Source organism: Myotis myotis, unplaced genomic scaffold (genome assembly GCF_014108235.1).
Source record: "Myotis myotis isolate mMyoMyo1 unplaced genomic scaffold, mMyoMyo1.p scaffold_m19_p_18, whole genome shotgun sequence".
Taxonomy (NCBI): Eukaryota; Metazoa; Chordata; class Mammalia; order Chiroptera; family Vespertilionidae; genus Myotis; species Myotis myotis.
The window spans coordinates 16,176,784-16,199,231 of record NW_023416322.1 but is presented as its reverse complement, the minus strand read 5'-3'; the positions used below and the strand labels follow the sequence as shown (position 1 = coordinate 16,199,231).

The 22,448-nt window shown below is 40.8% G+C and overlaps 1 protein-coding gene and 1 pseudogene across 3 annotated transcripts in view; one reads left to right on the top strand and one right to left on the bottom strand.

The window, feature by feature from the left end:
- The window catches only part of KCNK2 (potassium two pore domain channel subfamily K member 2), a 95,144-nt gene that overhangs the window by 15,136 nt on the left and 57,560 nt on the right, over positions 1 to 22,448 (bottom strand). For all 3 annotated transcript variants that reach the window (XM_036344571.1, XM_036344569.1, XM_036344570.1), the window contains exon 6: positions 13,608 to 13,747. In XM_036344571.1, coding sequence (XP_036200464.1) covers positions 13,608 to 13,747 — 140 coding nt within the window. The remainder of the gene's footprint in view (positions 1 to 13,607; positions 13,748 to 22,448) is intronic.
- On the top strand, positions 1,505 to 6,510 carry LOC118673178 (annotated as a pseudogene).

Genomic DNA, 22,448 nt, shown 5'->3' with positions numbered 1-22,448 from the left:
TAATATAGCTAAATTTATCAGAGATTTGGAAATTAAATTCAGCAAATATGAGCACAGTGCATAAAGTTTAAATCTCCCAGATGATGATGATGATGACAGTGATGTTAATTCTCTCCTTAAACTACAGAAACAATGTTTATGCAGTTTACTGAATTATGTGAGGACAGGAGAGATTATAATCTAGAACGGACAGCCCCTTAATCTTCGTGGTTTTAAACAAAGCTTAATTTCTCACTCCAGCTAACTGCCCATGCATGTCAGCAAGGCTACTGCTCATTGCGGTTACTGGGAGACCCAGGCTGACACAGCACCCTGATCTCCTATGGTCATTGTGCCAGAAGCAAGGAAGCTCTTGAGGGGCTCAAGGCGCAGTTCAGTTTTCTTCCCATTTTCTCATGTCAGTTCCGCCCACAAGTCATTGGCCAGAACTATTCGTATGGTGCACCAACCACAAGAGAAAGAGGAAATGCAATGCTAACAAGTCTGGAAGAAGAGAGAAATGGAAATAGTTCATGAGGAAGAACAAAGGTTCTCTGTCTTGATGAGAAGAGATTTTGTATATCTGTGTGTGTGTGTGTGTGTGTGTGTGTGTGTACATGCATATACATACACACATATTATTAATAGGAAGCTGTTCTTTGGTTCAAATCAGTTTGAGGCAGGAAGAACTAAATTTCCTTACTACAAATAGGGCGCCATCCACTGAACACTAATGAAATCCCCATACTTTGTTATAAAAGATGATCCAATAATTCCTGATTAAATGTCAATATTTCCCTCCTACTCTCAGCTCCAACTAACCACAAACAAACTAATACTCTTTTAGAAAGAGCCATCTATGAAGAGGAACTGAAAACATTCATTTTGTTGACCCATCTTTGTAAATACACTTGCTTGTGTTCTCATCAAACATAGGCTTAATTTTTTTTTTTTTTTTTTTTTGTGGTACAAAGTGATTGATTTTAGCTCAGAATATAGGCAAGCACAATACTCTGGCTTGCTGCAGAGAGTCCAAAAACAATTTTAAAAGCAAAGTTCATAGTGGCTGCTTTTTCAAACACAAATTCTCAGAACAGATGGCAGTCTCAAAACAGTCAAAAGAGAAACATAACATTATATCTTGATGTATTAACTCCCTATAATGTGCTCTCTAGCTAAAGAAAATGAAATTACTTATATAAAGTGCTTTGAGGCAAAAACTATTAACTTACTTTCCTATTATGAACAAATGAATCGAAAAAATGACTCTTGCCATTACCAAATATTGCATTCTGTGAAATACTTGAAGCAAAAAGAAGCCATAATTTATAAATAGTGAGAATTCAACTTAAAATCTAAAAGATAAGAAAGAAATCTTCCCACATGTGTTTATTTTTTTAAAGTACCAACTGAAATATTCTTTCTTGGCTTCATAAAATGAAAATACGAATGGATTCTACCTCAGTCACAATCAGACACCAGGAAATCTGTGGCTCTAATTCAGGAAAAGACTTAGGTAATCGCAATGGGTAGAGTTAAGAAACATTTCAGGCAGAAACTAGTTTTTAAGTCCACAGAACATCCAACATAATGAAAATTCCTATACCTACTTCTTTTCCTAGGCCATTCTGGACTCTCTGGGTTTGTGATGAACTTCCAGCAATAACATGCCCTAATGTTTTCTTGTTTGCATTTACTTATTTCAACCGGATAAGATTTTCAGACATGTAGGCACTCACAGCATTTGATACTCATGAAGAACAATATCCTATATAATAAAAGCCTAATATGCAAATCGGCAGACCGGCGGAATGACTGACGGAACGACCAGTCGCTCTGATGTGCATTGACCACCAGGGGGCAGATGCTCAATGCAGGAGCTGCCCCCAGCACACAGGGCAGCCAAGGTGGGTACCAGTTTGGGGGGGGGGGGCGATTACCCCGCCAAGGGAGGCGACCGGTGGTGACGGCAGAGGACGGGGCTGGCAAGCGGGCAGTGCCAGGCTCACCAAGGCGGGTGCGGGGGGGGGGGGGGGCCTGATTGCCCCACAGATCAGCCCTGATCACCAGCCAGCCTAGGGACCCTACCCATGCATGAATTTCGTGCACCGGGCCTCTAGTATGATGATATAGAGATGATAATCTTAGAACTTTACAGGATTAGGTGAACTGTGACAATATTTGATACTAATTTCTTCCGAAACCCATGAAGAAAAGAACAAGCATTTAGCACATCCCACTCCCTACCAACTGAATCTCCAAGCAGTCTCATAAAGGAGGTTCAATCTAATTTTTAAGAAAATGGAGACTCAGAAAAATTAGGTGTTTTAATGAAGTTTATAGAACTAGTAAATAGTTAAGATAGAATTATATCTCAGTGGCCTCCAAAGCCCAGGCGTTTATTCAGAAATCATAAAAATCATCTCTATTCATTTGAAAGAATATTAAAACTTTAGGTTTCAAGATTCACTGATTGTATGGTAACACAATTCGTGATCAAACTATTCATAAAGCTCTTCTTTGTAGCTACATAGTAACAGATGGGTTAGACTGGAGTACTTCTAACATGTTGATATTACTTATGTATAAAATAAAAAGAAGAAGAAAAGAATGACAATAACAACAACATGACCAATTCCTTTAGCCTTTGGAAGGCAGCATAGCAAAAAGTCTGGAAGGCTGGGCGGAGGGGTCGAGCCTTCTAGGATGATTACTGATCCTACCACTTACCACCTACCAGCTGAGTGAACTAAGCAAATCACCTGACTACCTCCTCGTGCTTCCATTTCCTTATTGGCAATTATTACTTGACCGCTGTGGACTTTACATCATTATCTCAATATTTTTAAAGAAATAAAGTCTATTCTAGAAGAAACGTATTTCTGTTTTACCGCTCTCAAATCCTATTTTTGGCGTGTATTTTGACTTTCCTAACATTTGACCCTCAGTGGTTCATAGTCCACAACATAATACTGAGACTATACAGAGACGTAACCTGGGGTCTTGGGTCTACAGAATGACGGTTCATAAAATTCACTTGGACATTAGACATGCACTCATGTGTGAGAGTTACTGTGGTCTTACAGCATAATATACGTCTTCTATATTATTTTATTTTTATTCTCCTTTCCTATTGCCTATTTACCAAATAAGTAACAACTTGCTGAGCCGAGTTTGGGACGGTAAAGGGAAGGAGCTTTCTCTTTCACCCAACACAGACCACTGGGTGAACAAAAGTCTGACTCCTCTGACCTGTTCCCCCCAGCGCAGAGGGATAGAAAACAGGGGCCCTTCCTGGGCGCTGAGCTCGCGGGTGGTGGCGGCAGCCCCCTTCCCGCCGGTGCTGCTCGCCTCCAGTTCCCCTTGGCCATCTTTCCCTGCTCTGGGGTGGGCCCGGGGCAGGCAGGTCTGAGCCTCCTGCCGCCCAGCCTTGGCCCCTCGGCCTGGCTTACGGCTCCTTCCGACCCTCCGGGCCCAGACAACTGGCCGGTCCTGGCGCAGCCGAGCCCAAAGCAATGGGAACCCCTCCGCGGTGTACCTTCGCAATGCAAGCAGCAGTGTCTTTCTGGAACCCGGAAGCCCCTGCTGGGGAACGGACCTCGGGGCCCTGCGTAGCCTGACCTGGGCTGTCATGGATACACTGGTGAAGGTGACGTCCGCATTCTAAACCACGAAAAAGCCCACCAGAGAGACACGGCGACTCCCTCTCAACACACTGAGATGAGTCTGTTGCCTCACATTTTTGCCCTTGTCACTGCACATGAAGACATCAGAAAACGACTCAAGAATTGAGAGAGAGAGAACTCTTTCCTAAAGAAAAGAGTAAGGTTTTTGGAAGAAAAGCTTACAGGCGCTCTATTAGATGAAGAAACAAGTTCTGTGGGATGGGAGCAAGTCCCAGTAAATAAGGTCTGTCGTGCATATCGAGAGGTTTGCATCGATAAAGATAATTTAAAGAGCAAATTGGATAAAATGAACAAAGACAACTCTGAATCTTGGAAAGTACTGAATGAACAGCTGCTGTCTAAGGAGGTAGAACTCCAGCTAAGAACAGCAGTGGAAACTCAGCAGGAGATGAGGCATTTAAATCCACCTTCATCAAACTGGGAGGTGGAAAAGTTGGGTTGTGACCTGAAGATCCATGGCTTGGAACAAGAACTAGAACTGATGAAGAAAGAATGTCAGTCTCAGAATCCTATCTAATAAAAGAGAAACATGGTAATTAGCGTAGACCGCTACCCTTCCCATTGGCTAATCAGGGCGATATGCAAATTAACTGCCAGCCAAGATGGCGGCTGGCAGCCAGGCAGCTTGAAGCGAACATGAGGCTTGCTTGCTTCAGTGATGGAGGAAACCAACGTTCCCCGTCTGCCTTGCTGGCCTCTGAGCTAGCAGTTTGAAACATTGTAACAAATATAGAAGCTAAACAAAACCCCAGAAACCTGCTTTCAGCCCGCCGGGATCTCAGAGCTGGAGTTATACATTGTTTTGATTATAGAACCCAAACAAACCAGATACCTGCTTTCAGCAGCAGAGGCCTCAGAGCTGGAGCCAGAGCTAAAGCTGGCCCAGAATAAAAAAGAAAAGAAAAAAAGGAGCAGTTGGGAGCTTCAGTCACCCGCCAGCCTGAAAACAGCCTTCAGCCCCTCACTCAGACTGGCCAAGCACCCCAGTGGGGACCCCCACCCTGAAGGGTGTGTGACCAGCTGCAAACAGCCATCATCCCCTCATCCAGGCTGGCCAGGCACCCCAGTGGGGACCCCCACCCTGATCCAGGACACCCTTCAGGGCAAACCAGCCAGCCCCACCCATGCATCAGGCCTCTATCCTATATAGTAAAAAGGTAATAGGCCTCCCAGCACCGGGATCAGCGGAGCCGCGAGGCCTCCCAGCACCAGGATCAGCGGAGCCAAGAGGCCTCCTGGCACCGGGATCAGCGTGACGGGGGCAGCGCCCAAACCCCCTGATCGCCCTGTGGCTCTGTGTATGACAGGGGGTGGGGCCACAACCTCCCTATCCGTCCTGCTCTGTTCGTGACAGGGGAAGGCACCCCAACCCCCTGATCAGCCCTGCTCTGTGCCTGAAACGGGGGAGCTCCCCAACCACCTGATCGCCCTGCGGCTCTGTGTGTGACAGGGTGCGGCGCCCCAATCCCGATCAGCCCTGCTCTGTGTGTGACGGGGTGCGGCGCCCCAATCCCCCCCTTCCCCCACGGGCCCTGCTCTGTGTGTGACAGGGTAGAGCCATAACCTCCCCATCGGCCCTGCCCTGAGTGTGAGAGTGGTGGTGCCCCAACCCCCCCTCCTCCCAACGGGCCCTGCTGTGTGTGTGATGGGGTAGAGCCATAACCTCCCCATCGGCCCTGCCCTGAGTGTGAGAGTGGCGGCGCCCCAATCCCCTGATCGGCCCTGCTCTGTGGGTGATAGAGGGCGGCGCCCCAACCCCCTGATCCGCCCTGCTCTGTGTGTGACAGGGGGCGGTGCCCCAACTCCCCTATCAGCCCTGCTCTGTGCATGACAGGGGGGAGCTCCCCAACCCCCTGATGGGCCCTGCTCTGTGCGTGACAGGGGGCAGCGCCCCAACCCCCTGATTGGCCCTGCTCTGTGCGTGACAGGGGGCAGCGCCCCAACCCCCTGATTGGCTCTGCTCTGTGCGTGACAGGGGGTGGCGCCACAACCTCCCCATAGACCCTGCCTTGAGTGTGACGGGGGCGGTGCCCCAACTCCCCAATCAGCCCTGCTCTGAGCCCGACTAGGGGCTGCACCTAGGGATTGGGCCTGCCCTCTGCCACCCGGGAGCAGGCCTAAGCCAGCAGGTCGTTATCTCCCGAGGGGTCCCAGACTGCGAGAGGGCACAGGCCGGGCTGAGGGACCCCCCCTCCCCCCAAGTGCACAAATTTTTGTGCACCGGGCCTCTAGCAGAGCTATAAAAAGCCAAACAAAGGGGTCAGGAAGGCAATCTGCAGAGCAGAGATCCCCAGAAACTAAGCATTTCAAGTGATGGCAAAATGTATACTGGGAGCTGGAGAGAGAAATGTCTAATTTACATCTGGTGACTCAAGTACAGGTTGAACTACTGAGAAAACTGAAAACCCCAACTGTGGTCAAGAAAGCCTGTGCCCCTGTAGGACTCAAGGAAGAGCTTGGTAAAGACAGCACAAAACTGCACTTGACGAATTTCACTGCAACATACAAATGACCCCCCCCCCCCCCCCCCCGCCGCCACACACACACACACACATCTTCCCATTTACCAGGAGACGTGAAGATTTTATCAGAGAAAGCAATTCTCCAATCACGGACAGATAACAAGACACGCATTCCTCACAACTTTTCAAACTTTCAGGAATACTACTCGTATGGCAGAAATTCTTTGGAAGACAATTCTTGGGTACTCCCAAGCCCTCATAAACCAAGTGAAACAGCATTTGGGAAGACTTTTAAAAATAAAACTTTGCCTTTACCCATCCTGCCACCCCCGCATAACTTGGATCAACGTAATCAAAACTGCCTTTATAAGAATCAATTCTGAAGAGATCTATGACTTGGTCATGGGGTTGCTGTACCTCCCACAAGGATACTCTTGAGAAATTATTTAATAAACTGAAAGCAGGTTTTGATTAAACTTTTGAAAATTTCTTCAATGTACACATTTGCACATACTGTAACATATTATGTAGTTGATTTTCCAGTATGAGAGCGCAACCCTCCAACTTCACATTTTGGCTAAGAATCAAAAATACACTCCTAATAAATTAATAAACTTGAGGTGTTTCAAAAAGACAAAAGAAAACAGAGGCCCTTTATATATGCCTTATTTTGAATAGCCCATAGTGACATGGCTTGCCTCTATTTTATTCTTACCTACTGTGCAAAAAAGAGTTATATGCATTAAAATATAAACCTGTGAAGTCTAATGATCATTGTATATTGTGCCCATAGTCCAACTCCAAATAATCATTCATGATTACTATCTCAACAAGAGAATAAGTAAATACTAAGGAAAAATTGGAACTAAAGAATAATTCTCCATCCCCCAAATATGTTAGAAATCAAAGCAACAACTACAAAGCCTGATGTGCTCTCTGAAGATTAAAGAAAAAAAGGGAGGAGGGGGAAATAAGTAAAAGCCAGCTATTTTAAGAACTAATCAAAGACTAAGTGCCTTTATATTCAAAACTCCGTTTTCCATCTCTAATGGAAAAGAAAAGCAAACGTTATAAAGATCCATACGAAAAGGAATTACCATGTAACCCTCTGATACAGAGATCAGCCCCAACTACCACAGGTGAAGACTTACTCCCAGAACCTAACACAGCACTCATGACAGAGTCCTTAGTATGTATCTTTTTAATGAATGAATAATTAGATGATTTAGGGATGAATTAGACCTTAAATAATCTCCTAACTGGCCTCCAAGCCTCCAGGCTTTCCCCTTTCCTGCTGCTTTGACACTGTCATTCCACAGCTCACCCCTCCATCTCCGCCTCACAACATCCATATGTACAATGTATTTGTGCCTAACAGTACCCTGGGTCAGGGCTGCTGCCTTGCTCAACTCCAGGGAGCACTATTCACAGCTTTCCACTTTTTGTGCTCCAAAGGATCCCACTTCCAGAAAATACACCATAAATGCTGCTCTTTGGGACTGTGCTTGATGCACTTGCCCAGAGAAGTATCTTAGGATGTACCCACTCCACTGCACAATTGCAGGGGACAACATTTACAGAAGTGACATCCCTGGAGCACAACCTCACTAAAAATTCCAATTACTTCATTTCTCTATTTTATGTTATTGTGTCAGCCTTTTCTTGGATTCCATTTCTTCCCCACAGTCTTTAGCCATTTGGATCCATTAGTTTAACTGTCTTTTCTTCAAGACCTCAACTCCTTTGACCTTCCAACAGACCCCTACTGTGAATCAATTTATTAGACAATGTTTTGCTGTAACAGTCCTTTATAGTCTCCACATTCACCCTCTTAAATGAAGGTGTTACTCCAACTTCCAAAGGTAGCTCTTTTGTGGACTTACTGTACAAATCTTCATTAGGTGAATTCATCTGTACTCACAACTTCCATTGTCATGTATGTCATGATCACCCCAGGCCCCCAAACTATTTCTCCAGCTCCCATCCTTCTGACATTCCAGGCATGCATATCCAATCATCTACACCCGAATTAGCCACCTAGACGTCCAACCATCCATCCATCAAAACATGTCCAAAATCTATCATTTTCTGTATTTTTTAATACCAGCCAAAGCTAGAATCATAAATGCCATCCTCTCTTTCTCTCTTTTTTATTGATTTCAGAGAGGAAGGGAGAGGGAGAGAGAGATAGAAACATCAATAATGAGAGTGAGTCATTGGTCAGGTGCCTCTTGCACGCCCCAAACTGCAACCCAGGCATATACCCTGACCTGGAATTGAACCTGACCTCCTGGTTCATAGGGTGACGCTCAACCACTGAGTCATGCCGGCTGTGCCTCCCTTTCTCTTTACTGCCCATAGCTAATGAATCACCAAACCCTATTCCTTCTGTCCCCCAAATACTTTGAAATCCCTACTTTCATCTCTGTGCCAGTGTGACCAGGCAACAGATCTTTATTCCATGCAATCATCTCCCAACTGATTTCCTGCATCCCGCTTTGTTTCTAAGCCATCTTCCTCACTGTTGACAAGGTCATTCATTCCTCTCACTTAAAGTCCTTCCATGACTCCCTAGGGTTTCAGAATAGTATTGTTTCAAATGACATCTAAAGCCTTTCATATTAAAAACACTTCTCCCATAAGAAATAATGATAAAGTGATGCACAACAACCTTCCCAGTGCCCAGCCACAACCGCTCCTTAACTGCCCATCTCCAGACACGATAGCCACCAAATCCTAGCTTCGTCACTGGAGTGACTTTCGGAGAAGACCAAATGCTCTCTGGCCAGGTAACTAGCGGAAGAAAACTATATCCCTCCATATTCTTGGGCTCCTTCATAGTGCAGGGGCCAAATATCAGTTCTTCAAGGCTTCTTGGCTAGTGCTTCACAAGCAAAGGGAGGTTTCCTAATATGACTGAGATAAGGCCAATGTCCTAAAGTGAGCGTCCGCATGTGCACGGACACCTCCAGACAACTGGTTAACAATTGATGCTGGGCTCGGCTGGCGTGGCTCAGTGGTTGAGCGCCAACCTATGAACCATGGTTCAATTCCCAGTTAGGACACATGCCCAGTTGCGGGCTCAATCCTCAGTGTGGGTGTGCAGGAGGCAGCCGATCAATGATTCTCTCTCATCGTTGACATTTCTCTCTCTCCCTCTCCCTTCCTCTCTGAAATCAAAAAAGCAGCGATGCTTGGCTATCCACCCACTATGGCCAGCTGTAGGGCAGGACACCAGCATGTTGTGATAGGGGCTGCGGTAGTGTTTGTCTCACAAATGGACAGGAGCATTGCAAACACTGTGGTATATGTACATCAATACAAGAACTGTACAAAAATCCAGGCCTTTCCCACGTGAGGAATGTAAATGGTAGCAAAAAGAACTATATTTATGCATAAGAAGGATGCCTGTTCCCTGCTTGCTTAGGAATTGACCTTCTGAATTTTGTGACCACATCTTACTTTTATTTCTCCTGCGTCAGATATTAGTATCACTGTATTATCCAGAATACCTAAATAATCGTTATTTTCTAAATGGAAACATCAGCTCCTCAAAAGAGGGTACATGGTTCTAGAAAAAGGTAGTCATATCAATTCTTATTGTTACACATGGACCTACTTTCCATTAGAGATTTAAAAATAATGAAACAAACACTTTACAGAAAGTCGTTTGTCTCCATGGAAAAAAAATATTGAGGTCATTACTATTTTCCTTGAGGAATGCACATCAATTGTAATTATATGTGACACTTCTAAAGCCTTGCAGTATCGTTCCCACTGATTATGTCCTCTCCAACTATGTCAGAGGGGTCAGCCACACCAACATGTTTTATTTCAGCATGTTCATCAGAAGCTATTTCTCCTTATTTCTAAACATAATATTTTCATTAAAATTAAGTCTTCATTGGAAACAATGTATTTTAACATAAAAACAGAAATAAGAGCACATATGATTGGTGCTATGTTTATACTTAAGCAATATATTATATTTGTTTTTAAACTATAACCTAACCAGATTATGCTACAAGATTATTTGTGGGGTTTTTTTTTAAATTACGTAAGACTGGGATTTATTATTTGTCAAAATCTTTTCATTCAAGGAAAGCATGTGTCTTAGCATTTTCAACTGGAGATTTAATGCTACTAGTATATATTACTTTGTATTTTCTTATGTTTTGTACTAGTTACATTTTTTAATAGGGAGGATTCCAAGTTATCAAAATGATCTGGCATTTTCATTCATCAAAATTAAAAACTAGAAATAACCTTGTTGCTTCTAAACATGTAGGGAGTATTTAAAAATTGGGGTATCTGGAACGATTTAGGTTAGAAGGTAAGAAATACAGACCAAAAGGTCATGTGGCATGGTTCATCTATGTGAAGATGACAACTAGGATGCATTTAGTTGGTTTTTATTTAATTATGCCCTTTAGTGAGTTATTTCAAAATGAAAATGATCTAATAATCTTATTTCAAGAGTTGTAGAAATTCTAGTAGTATTTCATTTATAAAACTTTGGTCCTGATGATTTATAGATAAATTATAAATTGTCATTCCCTCCCTTTCTTTACATTTTCTGTTAAATTTGTGACCTGATTTTGTCACTTCCCTAAACAGCATTTTACATTAGAAAACACGCGTCTGCCTGAATTGACAGTCCCATTTCAACTGGCTCAACTGTCTGTGCAGCTGCAGCTCCGGAGTATTCACATGAACTTGTTCATGGCCTTCACTCCCATGACCTTCCTACAGATGCAGCCACCAGAACGGATGTTACTCACAAGGCGAGGCAGAAGCCAAAAGGAAAAAACACTACTACTTTTCAGTGTTTAACAGCATGAAAACAAAGTGATACATCTCACTGGTTGCGAATCATGAAGATCACTCATAAGTAGGCACACAAACTTGTTTTTCATGTGAAATAAACCAATTTATGTAGAAATTTAAGTTTATTTCAAATAATGCTATTATGGCCTGAATTGCATTCTCCACAAATTCAGATGTTGAAGCCCAAAGTTCCAATGGGACTGTATTTGGAGATAAGGCCTTAAAGGACATGGTTAAGGTTAAATGAGGTCATAGTGTGGAGCTCCAATCCAACAGTCCTGGTGTCCTTATAAGAAGAAGAAAGCCACCCGTGCACTCTCTCCCCACGCATGTGCACAGAGGAAAGGCCGCATGAGGACACAGCAAGAAGGCACCATCTGCAAGCTGAGGAGAGAGACCTCCCAGGCACCAAACCTGCTGGCACCTCCAGCCTCCTGAATTGTGAGAAAACCCGTTTCTGACAGTTCAGCCACCCAGTCTGCGGTGTTTTGCAATGGCAGCTGGAGCACCAGTACAGATGGCTGTCTCATTACTCTGAAGAAGCTCTGTCCTATCCCCAAAGCACTGGTTTTTAACAGACAGCTTTTAAAACATTAATCAAATATTCCTGAATGTTTAATTAAACAGGGCAATGTGATGCAGATAAAATTTAGCCCTGTTCTATATGTGCCTTAGTGGCTTTCAAACTGTGATCCACAATATTATTAGTATGTACATATGTACATATGTATATAATATGTAGAAATGTATGTTTGTATATAATATGTAGAATGTTTATAATATGTGTATCAGATATATTTCACAGACTTACTTTTTCTTAACTATAAGAGATATATTTTGTACAGTTCTATTTTATTTAAAAGATAAAGGCATGTGCGTGTTTCTAAGAAACCATTTGAAAGAAAGCCAGTTTATGGCTAGATGTTTGAGAAGTTCTCCTTTTGGCTATGTCATCTAAAATAGTTCCTATTTACAATTTCTTTTTTTCCTTAGCATCTCAAGATCCTTCAAAGTACATTGAAAATACATTATAGTGAAAATAATCACAATTCATTCTCTTTCATCCTCTCTCTCTTTCTTATATTTTCTTTCTCTCTCTCACTCTCTCTCTCTCTATCTCTCTCTCTCTCTCTCTCTCACACACACACACACACACACACACACACACACAGAATGAGCTTGTCTAAGGCTAAGCCAAATAAGTTGATGTCCTATACTAGTGGTCGGCAAACTCATTCGTCAACAGAGCCAAATATCAACAGTACAACGATTGGAATTTCTTTTGCAAGCCAATTTTTTTAAACTTAAACTATATAGGTAGTTACATTGTTATTAACTTAATTAGGGTACCCCGAAGGCTTAGGAAGAGCCACACTCAAGGGGCTAAAGAGCCGCATGTGGCTCGCGAGCCGCAGTTTGCCGACCACTATAAGTAGAACTTTTCACATGATTTAAAGTAGAACGTCAAGCAAATATTGTCTTGCTGATTTGTTCCTAATAAAAAGACTGGTTTTATGGTGCAACTAAGATATAGATGAATGCATACAGACTGAACATGTGAATGCCCAACTGAGAAATGTAGCATCCATGAAGGGAACTACTGGATAACTTATATTCTTTCTAATCACCATGGGTACCTTCAGTATTTATAAGAAATCATATGACTTGAAGATTTCTAAATAAAATTGTTTTGTCTGTAGAGATTAATTAATTCTATCATATCCTATTTTATTCTATTTCTTTTGGGTGTGTGTTTAAAGATCATTGCTTGTATCAATCAAAGATTTTGACACTAATGTCTCTTGGCTTATGAACAACAGATAATGAATTGAAGGGGATAATTAAAGAAAAACAATGGGTGCACATTTTATAGACTTGTTCTCTGAAAAAAAATAGTAAAATTGGCTAACAACCAGAACAAAAAAACACAAAATTCATACTATTCTATCACATTCAAACTAACAGGACTTCTGGACCTAAAAATATTAAATCAAAATTTAATTTCAGAGCTCTGTAATTTCAAAATCAGATTGAAATTTTAAATTTTCTAAAATGTCATGAGTCAAAATTCGGATATTCATTTCTATATATACAGTTGTTCAAAATATGTAAAAGTGTATGTTTTTGAGCAGCTAAAATTAGTAATAAGAAAATTGGCCATAACACATACAACTTTGGGGCATATATGTGTTTGTATACATCTGGACTACCACACATTTATGTAGACGTAAAAAAGGAAATACTTGACTAAATTCAATATTCCACAGTACATTCACTTTTCCATGCTACTGATACCTTGACAAAAATATTTTCTATTATACTTTTCTCTTATAATTTTCTATTATACATATTTTGAGAGAAAAAAATGAAACAAACTAAAAAAAGAACTAATGAAAAAAACACTTTAATTACATCCTTTTTAGCACAAATTACCCTAAGCACCTAGATAGCATCAGGAAGATAGGAGTGTTTAGTATTTGGTAAGTGAATGAATTGTAACTCACATGATAGCTGTGTAAAACAAACTCATACCAAACATAAATGTTTAAAAATTAAATATTTAAATACTGCTTTAAAATATAAATGTAAAAAAATTGTTACCGTTTATTAAATTAGCTAAATAGAAGTTTTTTGAAAACTTCTTAATTCTTACCTCTTCCTTTGTCTTTTTCGAAATCACTCGGAGCCAGTCTCCAATCATGCTCAGGACAGCAGCAAAGTAAGCAAGTCCTACGAGGATCCAAAACCACACGACAGGCTTATAGAAGTCTAGGTATTCAATATCGGATCCGCCTGTGAGAGCGAAAACAAAGGAGAACAAAATAACTTTACATTCATAAATGTTAACAATATAGACATTTGCTAAAATATGGCTTGCAAATCAGCAATTTTCTTGTCAATTGACCCATGTTATTTCCTTCACATGAAATTCCTCCTTTCCCTCATATACAATCCTTATCTATTTTTTCAACAACCAGTTTAAATTTCATTAATTCTCCAGATCATAATATTTTCTTGTTCCTTGTTTCTTTTTTTTATTTATTACAATGTGTCTTATAATTAAGTCTAGCACTTTACTCCAAGGTCTCTTTCCACCTCAGTTTTAACAAGGAGAAGACAGAGATGATATACATTAATTCTTTGGTATACATTTAATTGAGTAAAATTACCTTATTACCAACCAATTCATACTAACCAGTCAATACATGCCAATTCAATGATAACCTGGACAGAGAGTGGTTCTTATTTTAAAAATCATCAATCCAATAGATTGATAACAAATGGCAGAGACAATGCCTTAGTAGGTTTCATTTAAACAGTAATTTGCAGGTAATGCTGTCATTCTCTGTTCTCTGACTTTTTGGAATTCCCATGTTTGTCATAAATTTATATCTCTAGCTCTCAAGAAAAAAAAAATGACAAAGGAGCGCTTTTGCTTCATTCTAATCTTTACTTCTCCATCCATTTGGTACAATAACTGCACCTATGAGAATGTGAATACATTTCAACACATCCCTCCTTCAGCACATTTTAATGGGACTCATATTAAATCCCAAACACTGAACAGTGATTTTTTTTTTCACAAGAGATGGAAAGAAAGCTCTCTCTTAAGAAATTCGTAATTTAGCCCGAGAAAGCCTCACATAGACAATTAACCATTATGGGATATATCCAGTGACAGCGAAAGAATAAAATTGTGCTAAGAGAAGACACAGAAGAAAGGATTTTTACTTCTGGAAGGAGGAAGGCGAGTAGACAGAAAATGAGTCTTAAATGATGAGGATCAAAACAGAGAAAAGTTTAGGTGGAAATGTGTGGTATATTCAAAAGATATTTAGTAGCAGCTAAATATATATATATATATATATGAGTGCCAGGGAGTAGATGGGTAGAAGAGAAGAATCTAGAAAAAGGAAGTTATGTCAGGTTGCAAGGACGGGCTCCTGACCCCAGTGGGGAGTAGGTAAAAGTGGACAGAAAGGTAAGTCCTATGTTCGTGTTTCACTATATGCACAGAAAGATCTAGTGGCAGAAAGGAAGGGCTGACAGGGAAGCCCGTTAGAAAGTTTTGTTCTAAAGGAGCTAAGAAATTACTGTGCCCCAGTTGAGGCGGGAATGGAAAAAGAGGCATTTTGGAGACAGAATCATCGGGCATTAACAACCAGTTAGTTGGTGTGATAAGTAAAAGGAAGGCTCTAGAATGACCAGAGGCCCTCACGTGGGAGATGTGCCAGCAACTGAACAGGAAACACGGGGGAAGGGAGAGTGACAAAGAAGAGAGAAGCAACCTAAACTGGGACATGATGGGTTTGATGCGCTTGAAATACACACAGGTGGAGATACCCAGTAGGGTCCTTATATTTACAGGGTCAATAGCAGAGAGACTGGGATGTTTAAACAGGGGCCCATCCAATCATGAAACAGCTAATAAGTAGCCACTATTCCAGCGATGGCGAACCTACGACACGCGTGTCAGAGGTGACACGCGAACTCATTTTTTTGGTTGATTTTTCTTTGTAAAATGGCATTTAAATATATAAAATAAATATCAAAAATATGTCTTTGTTTTACTATGGTTGCAAAGATCAAATATTTCTCTATGTGACACGGCACCAGAGTTAAGTTAGGGTTTTTCAAAATGCTGACACACCGAGCTCAAAAGGTTCGCCATCACTGCACTACTCATTAAAAAACTAACATAATGCCCTGGCTGGTGTGGCTCCATTGGTTGGAGCATTGCCCCATGCACCAAAGGGTCTGGGGTTCGATTCCTGGTCAGGGCACATACCCAGGTTGTAGTTCGATCCCTGGTTGGGGCGCATGCAGGAGGCAACCAATCAATGTTTCTCTCACATTGATGTTTCTCTCTCTCCCTCTCCCTTCTTCTCTCTCTAAAAGTCAATGGAAACATATCCTTGAGTAAGGATTTTTTTCAAATCAAGTATAAAATTTTGACTGTAACATTCCTTTATCTAAATTAAACTTTGACTTTCCTGCAATGACATTTTCAAGTATTAAAGGGTCAGAGTAAAAGGAGACCATTTTTCTATCAGGCAAATAAACTTCATTTAAGAATACATTTCAAAGTAAATAATGTTCCTTCAAAATGTTGTGAAAATTGTTTTCCTTGTGCAGTGTTTTTTTAAAAAACATCTTTTCTGGAAAGGATTATGAAGGCTAAATGCATCTCAGGATGGTTAAGACTTGGCCCTGGGGGATGCAGCTCTACGGATTCACAAAAGTGACTTAAGAAATGTGTGTGGAAACTTGTCACATGATAGGCTCACTAGCAAATTCTATTTTTCAAATGTTTCCATTTCAATAAAACCAAAATGACATTTTTTCCGAGTACTTTCTCTTTCAAAACCAGAAAATCTTCATCCAAATAGTTGTGACTCATTTAACACTTAAATTCACCAAAATGTTGATATGAGGAGTCAGATCAAGCTCAAGATGACTTTTTATAAATCTTCCTTCTTATAAACAGGATGTCACGGTTTGAAAAGAGTAAATTAGCTTAATCTCTAAAAGGTTTATATTTGGGTAAAATGTTTACCCCACATGTTTCAGCGGATTCTAAGCCACGGTCGAGGGGGCTGGAGGGGCAATGCTTTCCCATTCTTAACTGCCACGCTTAAGATGAAATACCAGCAGTCAAAAGCTCTAGGAAAAACTAATGTATATGGAGTACTGTCAAACAACTCCCAGATCCTGGCCACTTTCTGACAGCTGAGACTATGGATTAATTTCCACCTTATTCAGTTCACTTGATCCAAGAATCTTACCCAAATTAAATTATCTGCAGATAAGCTGCTTAAAAGAGCTATTGGATTTGTTTTAAATTAGAAAACATTCAAAAAATGTCTTGGCTGTTAGAAGTATTAATTTTAATCTGGCTACATTCAGGAAACCTGTCCCTGGGTCTCTTGCTAAGTAAGGATGCAGGGTAATTTCTCTGTCCTGGATTCACTCCCTGTAAGCCCCTGACCCCCAGGTCCACTCTGCCACTCCACAATTTTTTCCCCCTCTTTCCACAGACTCCCGAGACACGGCCTGCAGGATGCTACAGCCCACTGTCCACTTTTGGGATCCTCACCCACTTGGCAGGAACAGTCACCTCACTGCTGTTTTCTTTGTTGCCACCCAAAATATGCACACAGATCCTTTCCATTTTAAGAGCTTTTGGCTAATCATTATAGGAGAGTAGGCAGATGGCAATAAAAATAGCAAAGAGGGGTGGAAGCACACAGGTTTCAGGAATCTTATAAACTTTTCCAAGTAATTAAAATAACTCTCTTCCTGACTGGAATATGATATGTGACAGCCTCTTTTAAAAGTCGCCATTGCTCTCTGGACGTCTTCTCCCTGGTGCTTAGGGAAGGAAGCCAGCCACAGCCTAATCGCATCCAGCAGATTAAACTACAGGCACCAAATGTAGCCCAGGAGAGGTGTGGGCTGTCAGTAATGCTCGGGACTCATTCTCTCCCCAGATGTGTTTCCTAAAAATTTGAGGGAGGCTGCATTCCCACTCCTGACATTTCCACTGACTTAGGACAGGGCGATTAGTAAAACCATTTGTCCTCAGATTTAAGCCATAACTCCAGCTGCCTTTACAGTAATTTAAGCTAATAATTCTTTAAAAAAAAAAAATTAAATCTTTACTGTTGAAAGTCTTACATATGACCCCCTTTTTCCCCCCCATTGACCTCTTCTAGCCTGCCCCCACCGCCCACTCCAGGCTTTTACCTCCCTATTGTCTGTGTCCATGGGTTACAGATATATGCATACAAGTTCTTTTATCTTTTCCCACCCTTCCACCCTCCCCCGCCTTCCCTCTGAGGTTCCATAGTCTGTTCAATGCTTCTATGTCTCTGGATCTTTTGTTCAGTTTATTTTGTTCATTAGATTCCACATATGAATGAGATAATGTAATACTTTGTCTTTCTCTGGTTGGCTTATTTCACTTAGCATAATACTCTCCAGGTCCCCCCATGTTAAGCTAATAATTCAAGTTACCATCGTTCTCACAGTCTCGTTCAGAACTCTGAAGTGAAAGACGGGTTTGTATTGGCTCCTTGAAATCTCAACAGGAAGTGTCCCCGCTTTTCAACGGAGAAGACAGAGTCTCAGTAGGTAAAGTAGCGTGTCAGGTCTCCCAGGAAGGGAGGCAGCAGAGCTAAATTCAAACCCAGGCCCGCCTGGCTCCGTATCCCAGGCTTTTGCATTGGCCTGGCTGTCCACGTCACCTATGATGCCATCCTTTATCCACCAGCCTTGTTTGCCCACACTGAATGGTAAACACCGAGCTGGGCTGCAAACACGAAATCAAACAAGGCGTGCCTCTTCTCTTGAAGGGTCTTGCCTAGAAACCAGGTGAGTCTGAAGATAAGCATTATTTTACCAGAAGCCTCCTCACCTTGCTTCTGTCCTCATTCCAACAATTTCTAACAGTTGGCCCTATTTAAAGAACTTGCCTACACCATGCCCTCACCCCTTAAATTTAATTTTCTTTCCCTGTGATACTCCTGACTCAGAGAATACTACTTATAAAAAAATGATGATGAAAGGAGACTTGACTTGGAGTGGTGAACACACACTGTCATATACACATGATGTATTATGGAATTGTACATGTGAAACTTGTATAATTTTATTAACTAATGTCACCCCAATAAATTCAATACAAATTTTTAAAAGAAGATCTAGCCTGAGAATCATCTAGCCATTCTGGGCTAAGTTATCAACATTATTTCCAAAATGCTATCTGTATTTTATGTTTGCTTGACTTTATTTTTATTAATCAAAACCATCCTGCCTTAATATAAAGGGAGGAAAAAAAACTTCCTGCTTTAGTATATCTTTCCTTTTTTATAGTAAAGCAATTTAACTGAATAAAGTGTTTTCTCCATGCTTCAAGGACTAAGAGGCTTTCAGTAATGTTATAAATTCTATTTTCCTTTTTACAAATGGAAATATGACTTTAGTATTAAACACTAGCTCACCCACTAAACAAAGCTTCTCATAAGCCATTGAGTCAGAAAAACACAAGGTTACAAAAGATAAACCTGTCTAGCATTGGAACCTATATTTTGGGGAATTTCAATTTCAGCATTCAAGACATTGTCCATTTCCTGTTCGGCACTTGGTCTAAAATTAGGAAAACTGACATTAGAACATCTCACGACCATAAAGAAAGCAAGTCCACACACTGCCTCACTCACTCATCCTTTATGAGGACGGAAACCTACAAGGTAGACACAATTATCATCCCTAGAAATTACTGTTAAGACTCAAGATAGAGCAATTTGGATTTTTTTTATCAAGTTTAGTACAATTTACTGCCAACCTCCCTAAGCCATAACTATTAATCATTGAATGATTTCCTTTTTTTTTTTTTTGTCCATATGTTTCCACAATGCTACTAATATATCCATTCTGAATCCTGGAAGTTACATAACTTCTTCTCTACAGTCCCTAGGACTTCTGAGCCATCTGGGTCAAATCCCATTTAATTAATCATGTAGATCGCTATCAGTTCTCTCATGAGTTCTCTGAGAGCCACTAGCTGAGTCAGGGTGGACCTGACTCCTTGTAGAATTTCCTACACTATCAAACAAAATAACTACCAGGATCGGTAGCTCTTCCTGCATCTCACACATTCTATCCAAAGGAATAGGCAATCATTATCACTAAGTGCTAAGCACAGTATGGAATATACGTGTGCTCACTAAATTGCTGAATGAATGAATGATATAATGCATCTGGCAGCCACATAAACCCTCTCTTTCCAATCAAAGCAGTTTTGGGGAGCCATTGCGGTGGTGATGGTAGTACTGACTGTTCTTTATCAGAACTCTTCCTCATCAGGTACTTTCCTTGTTATCCACTGAATTCCTGGCAAACTTTTATTAGAGACCAGCTCCATAATAGCAGTTTTAATAACTGGCCTCTGACATAGTTGCAAAGCTTTTACGCATCAGCAGGAACTGTTTTCTGCAGGGTTGCTATTAGAACAAACTGTTTTAAACAAAAATTTTAAAAAAATCTTGCCGTGGTTTTTCAATAGAGATTTATATGTTTTCATGATAAAAATCCCCTTTCATTAATTAGGCAAGCTCTGAGCACTCCACTCAGTGAGTCACGTTTTCGGTTATAAGGGAAAGCAATGGTGTGGTTACTAAAACCTACTTTTTCAATAATGACTTTGAAAATACGATTCTAAGAAAACTTAATTGTTAATATGAGATAAACAAATATATTTTTCCAACTCAAAAAAAATGTGATGCCAAATGACTATACAACTGTGAAAATTTGTAAGAAATAATAAAAGTAAATGCACCAGAAGAAGAATCTGACCTGGGAAAGCCCCAAATTATATTTTCTATATAGAGGAACATAAGGTACAAAACACTAAGTGAGCTTTCAATAACTACGTGTGAGATGAAGAAAATATCATTATTCAACTAAATATACTAAATTTCATGGATCTAAATTCCCAAAAGGGTATATTTGAATAGCTAAATAAATGTATGTTCCAATGGGAAATGTGTTTTCATAATATCAACCATGAATATTTCTTAGAATATCTAAATTTTTGGCAAAAACTTCTGCTTTTTATTAATAAAATAGGTAATATGAGCTCACTGCTTTGTGAAACTATAAATTTGCATCTGGCTTTCATTCAGTCATATTATCTCTTATGAACACGCCTGGTTTACTAAAAGGAGTATTTTAAGGACTTCTTAGGACAGCTTCTAAACAATTCATGGAAATACATTCTTGTCTTGCATGATCCACTCTAACCCTAGCAGTATATATTAAAGAAGCCACTAGCTTTGAAAAATATTTTAAATTGTGTTAAGTTAGGTAATTAATTTTACTTTTCTCCAATTTTGAAGAACAACCAACTACGTTTACTCATATGTAAAAGAAAGGTCCTTTTTAGCCCTAGAACACTGCGCTCTGGAACACTGGGCAATCAGAAAGAAGCAGACAACAATCACTAAGATAGCCAACCAGCCACTAAAACACACCCCTTGCATAAATATAAAATTAAAATTAACTGGGAACACCCTTGCCAGTGTGGCTCAGTTGGTTGGGTGTCATCCATCACCAATAGGTTGCAGGTTCGATTCCCAGTCAGGGCACATGCCCAGGTTGCAGGCTTGATCTCTGGTAGGGGGCATGCAGGAGGCAGCCAATCTATGTTTCACTCTCACATCAAAGTCTCTCTCTCTCTCTCTCTCTCTCTCTCTCTCTCTCTCCTCTCTCTCTCTCTCTCTTCTCCCTTCCTCCCCTTCTAAAAATTAATAAAAAATATTTTTTTAAAAAAATTTGCTGGGAGGGCTCTTCCTGCAGAAAAATTAGTGAGTGTTGACTTCCTCTATTCAGTCACATACACAGAGAAACCTAATGCTGTGTGGTTTTGTCGTGATGCGTGGTCTCTAAATGCTTTTGATTCATTATCACCGCAATGAAAAGGTTCTGAGCATGCACATTTAAATATATTTTCTTATGAATTAGAAAACTATTATGCACTAATTTATATCATGCATTATATGACATGTAAGGAATGAGGCCTACGAATACATAGAATCAGGAGTTGTCCTGTTTTCTTCCCATGGTAGAAAGTCTTTTTGCACGGACTTCCTTGCTCATTCCCTGGGGATGAGCCCTCTGCTTCAGCGTTCTGGTCTAAAACACCACATGCTCACTTGCTGCCCTTGGGATGTTCCTAATAGTTACACCAAGGTTACAACCTGTATCCGAAACATTTATACATCACCCTCTCAAATTTACTTTTCTTTTCATAACACCACAGTTTGAATTTGTCTTCCAAGAAGTTCAATACAACAATGTAACCGATCCCTAATCCCTGTCAAAGGACTTGCAGGCTTGAGAAGAGCACCAGCCAATGAGGGTGCATCACAAGAGGTTCAACTTGCTTTTCTTTGGAGGTGAAAACCCAACAGAAAGATGAGAAGCTTTAAGTTACAGCAGTGCCTCTTGTTTTTGCCAGCAAAAAATGCCAAAACGAGGTGAAAACGCCGCCTGCAGTGACATCTCATAGCAAGAGAGAAGGTTCTAAAAAAGTAAACAGCCAATAGTCCCCGGGTGGGGTACTTGCCTTAACTCCAGGCCTAATTGTACTTTAGAGTCTCAAAGCACCCAGAAGCAAAGACTATTTTTACGTCGAACTATATGAGGCAATTCTTTCCCAAGGTCCTTTTAAAAAACTCGTAATTTTTGTTTTTCCAAAGACTTTGGCAAAGGACACACATTTCCTACCCAGCCTTTGCCACACACCTGCCCCCTCATCCACATTCTCATTCTCATTCCAAAAACGCTCCCTGGGCAGAAGGACCGAGGCTGTAAAGACTACAATACTAGGAGCAGGGCTCCAGTCTCACAAAGACCAAAATAGCTACAGCATACATCAATTAAGCAGACAGACATACATCAAAAGCTGGTGTCAATCTGCCTCTTCTCCAAT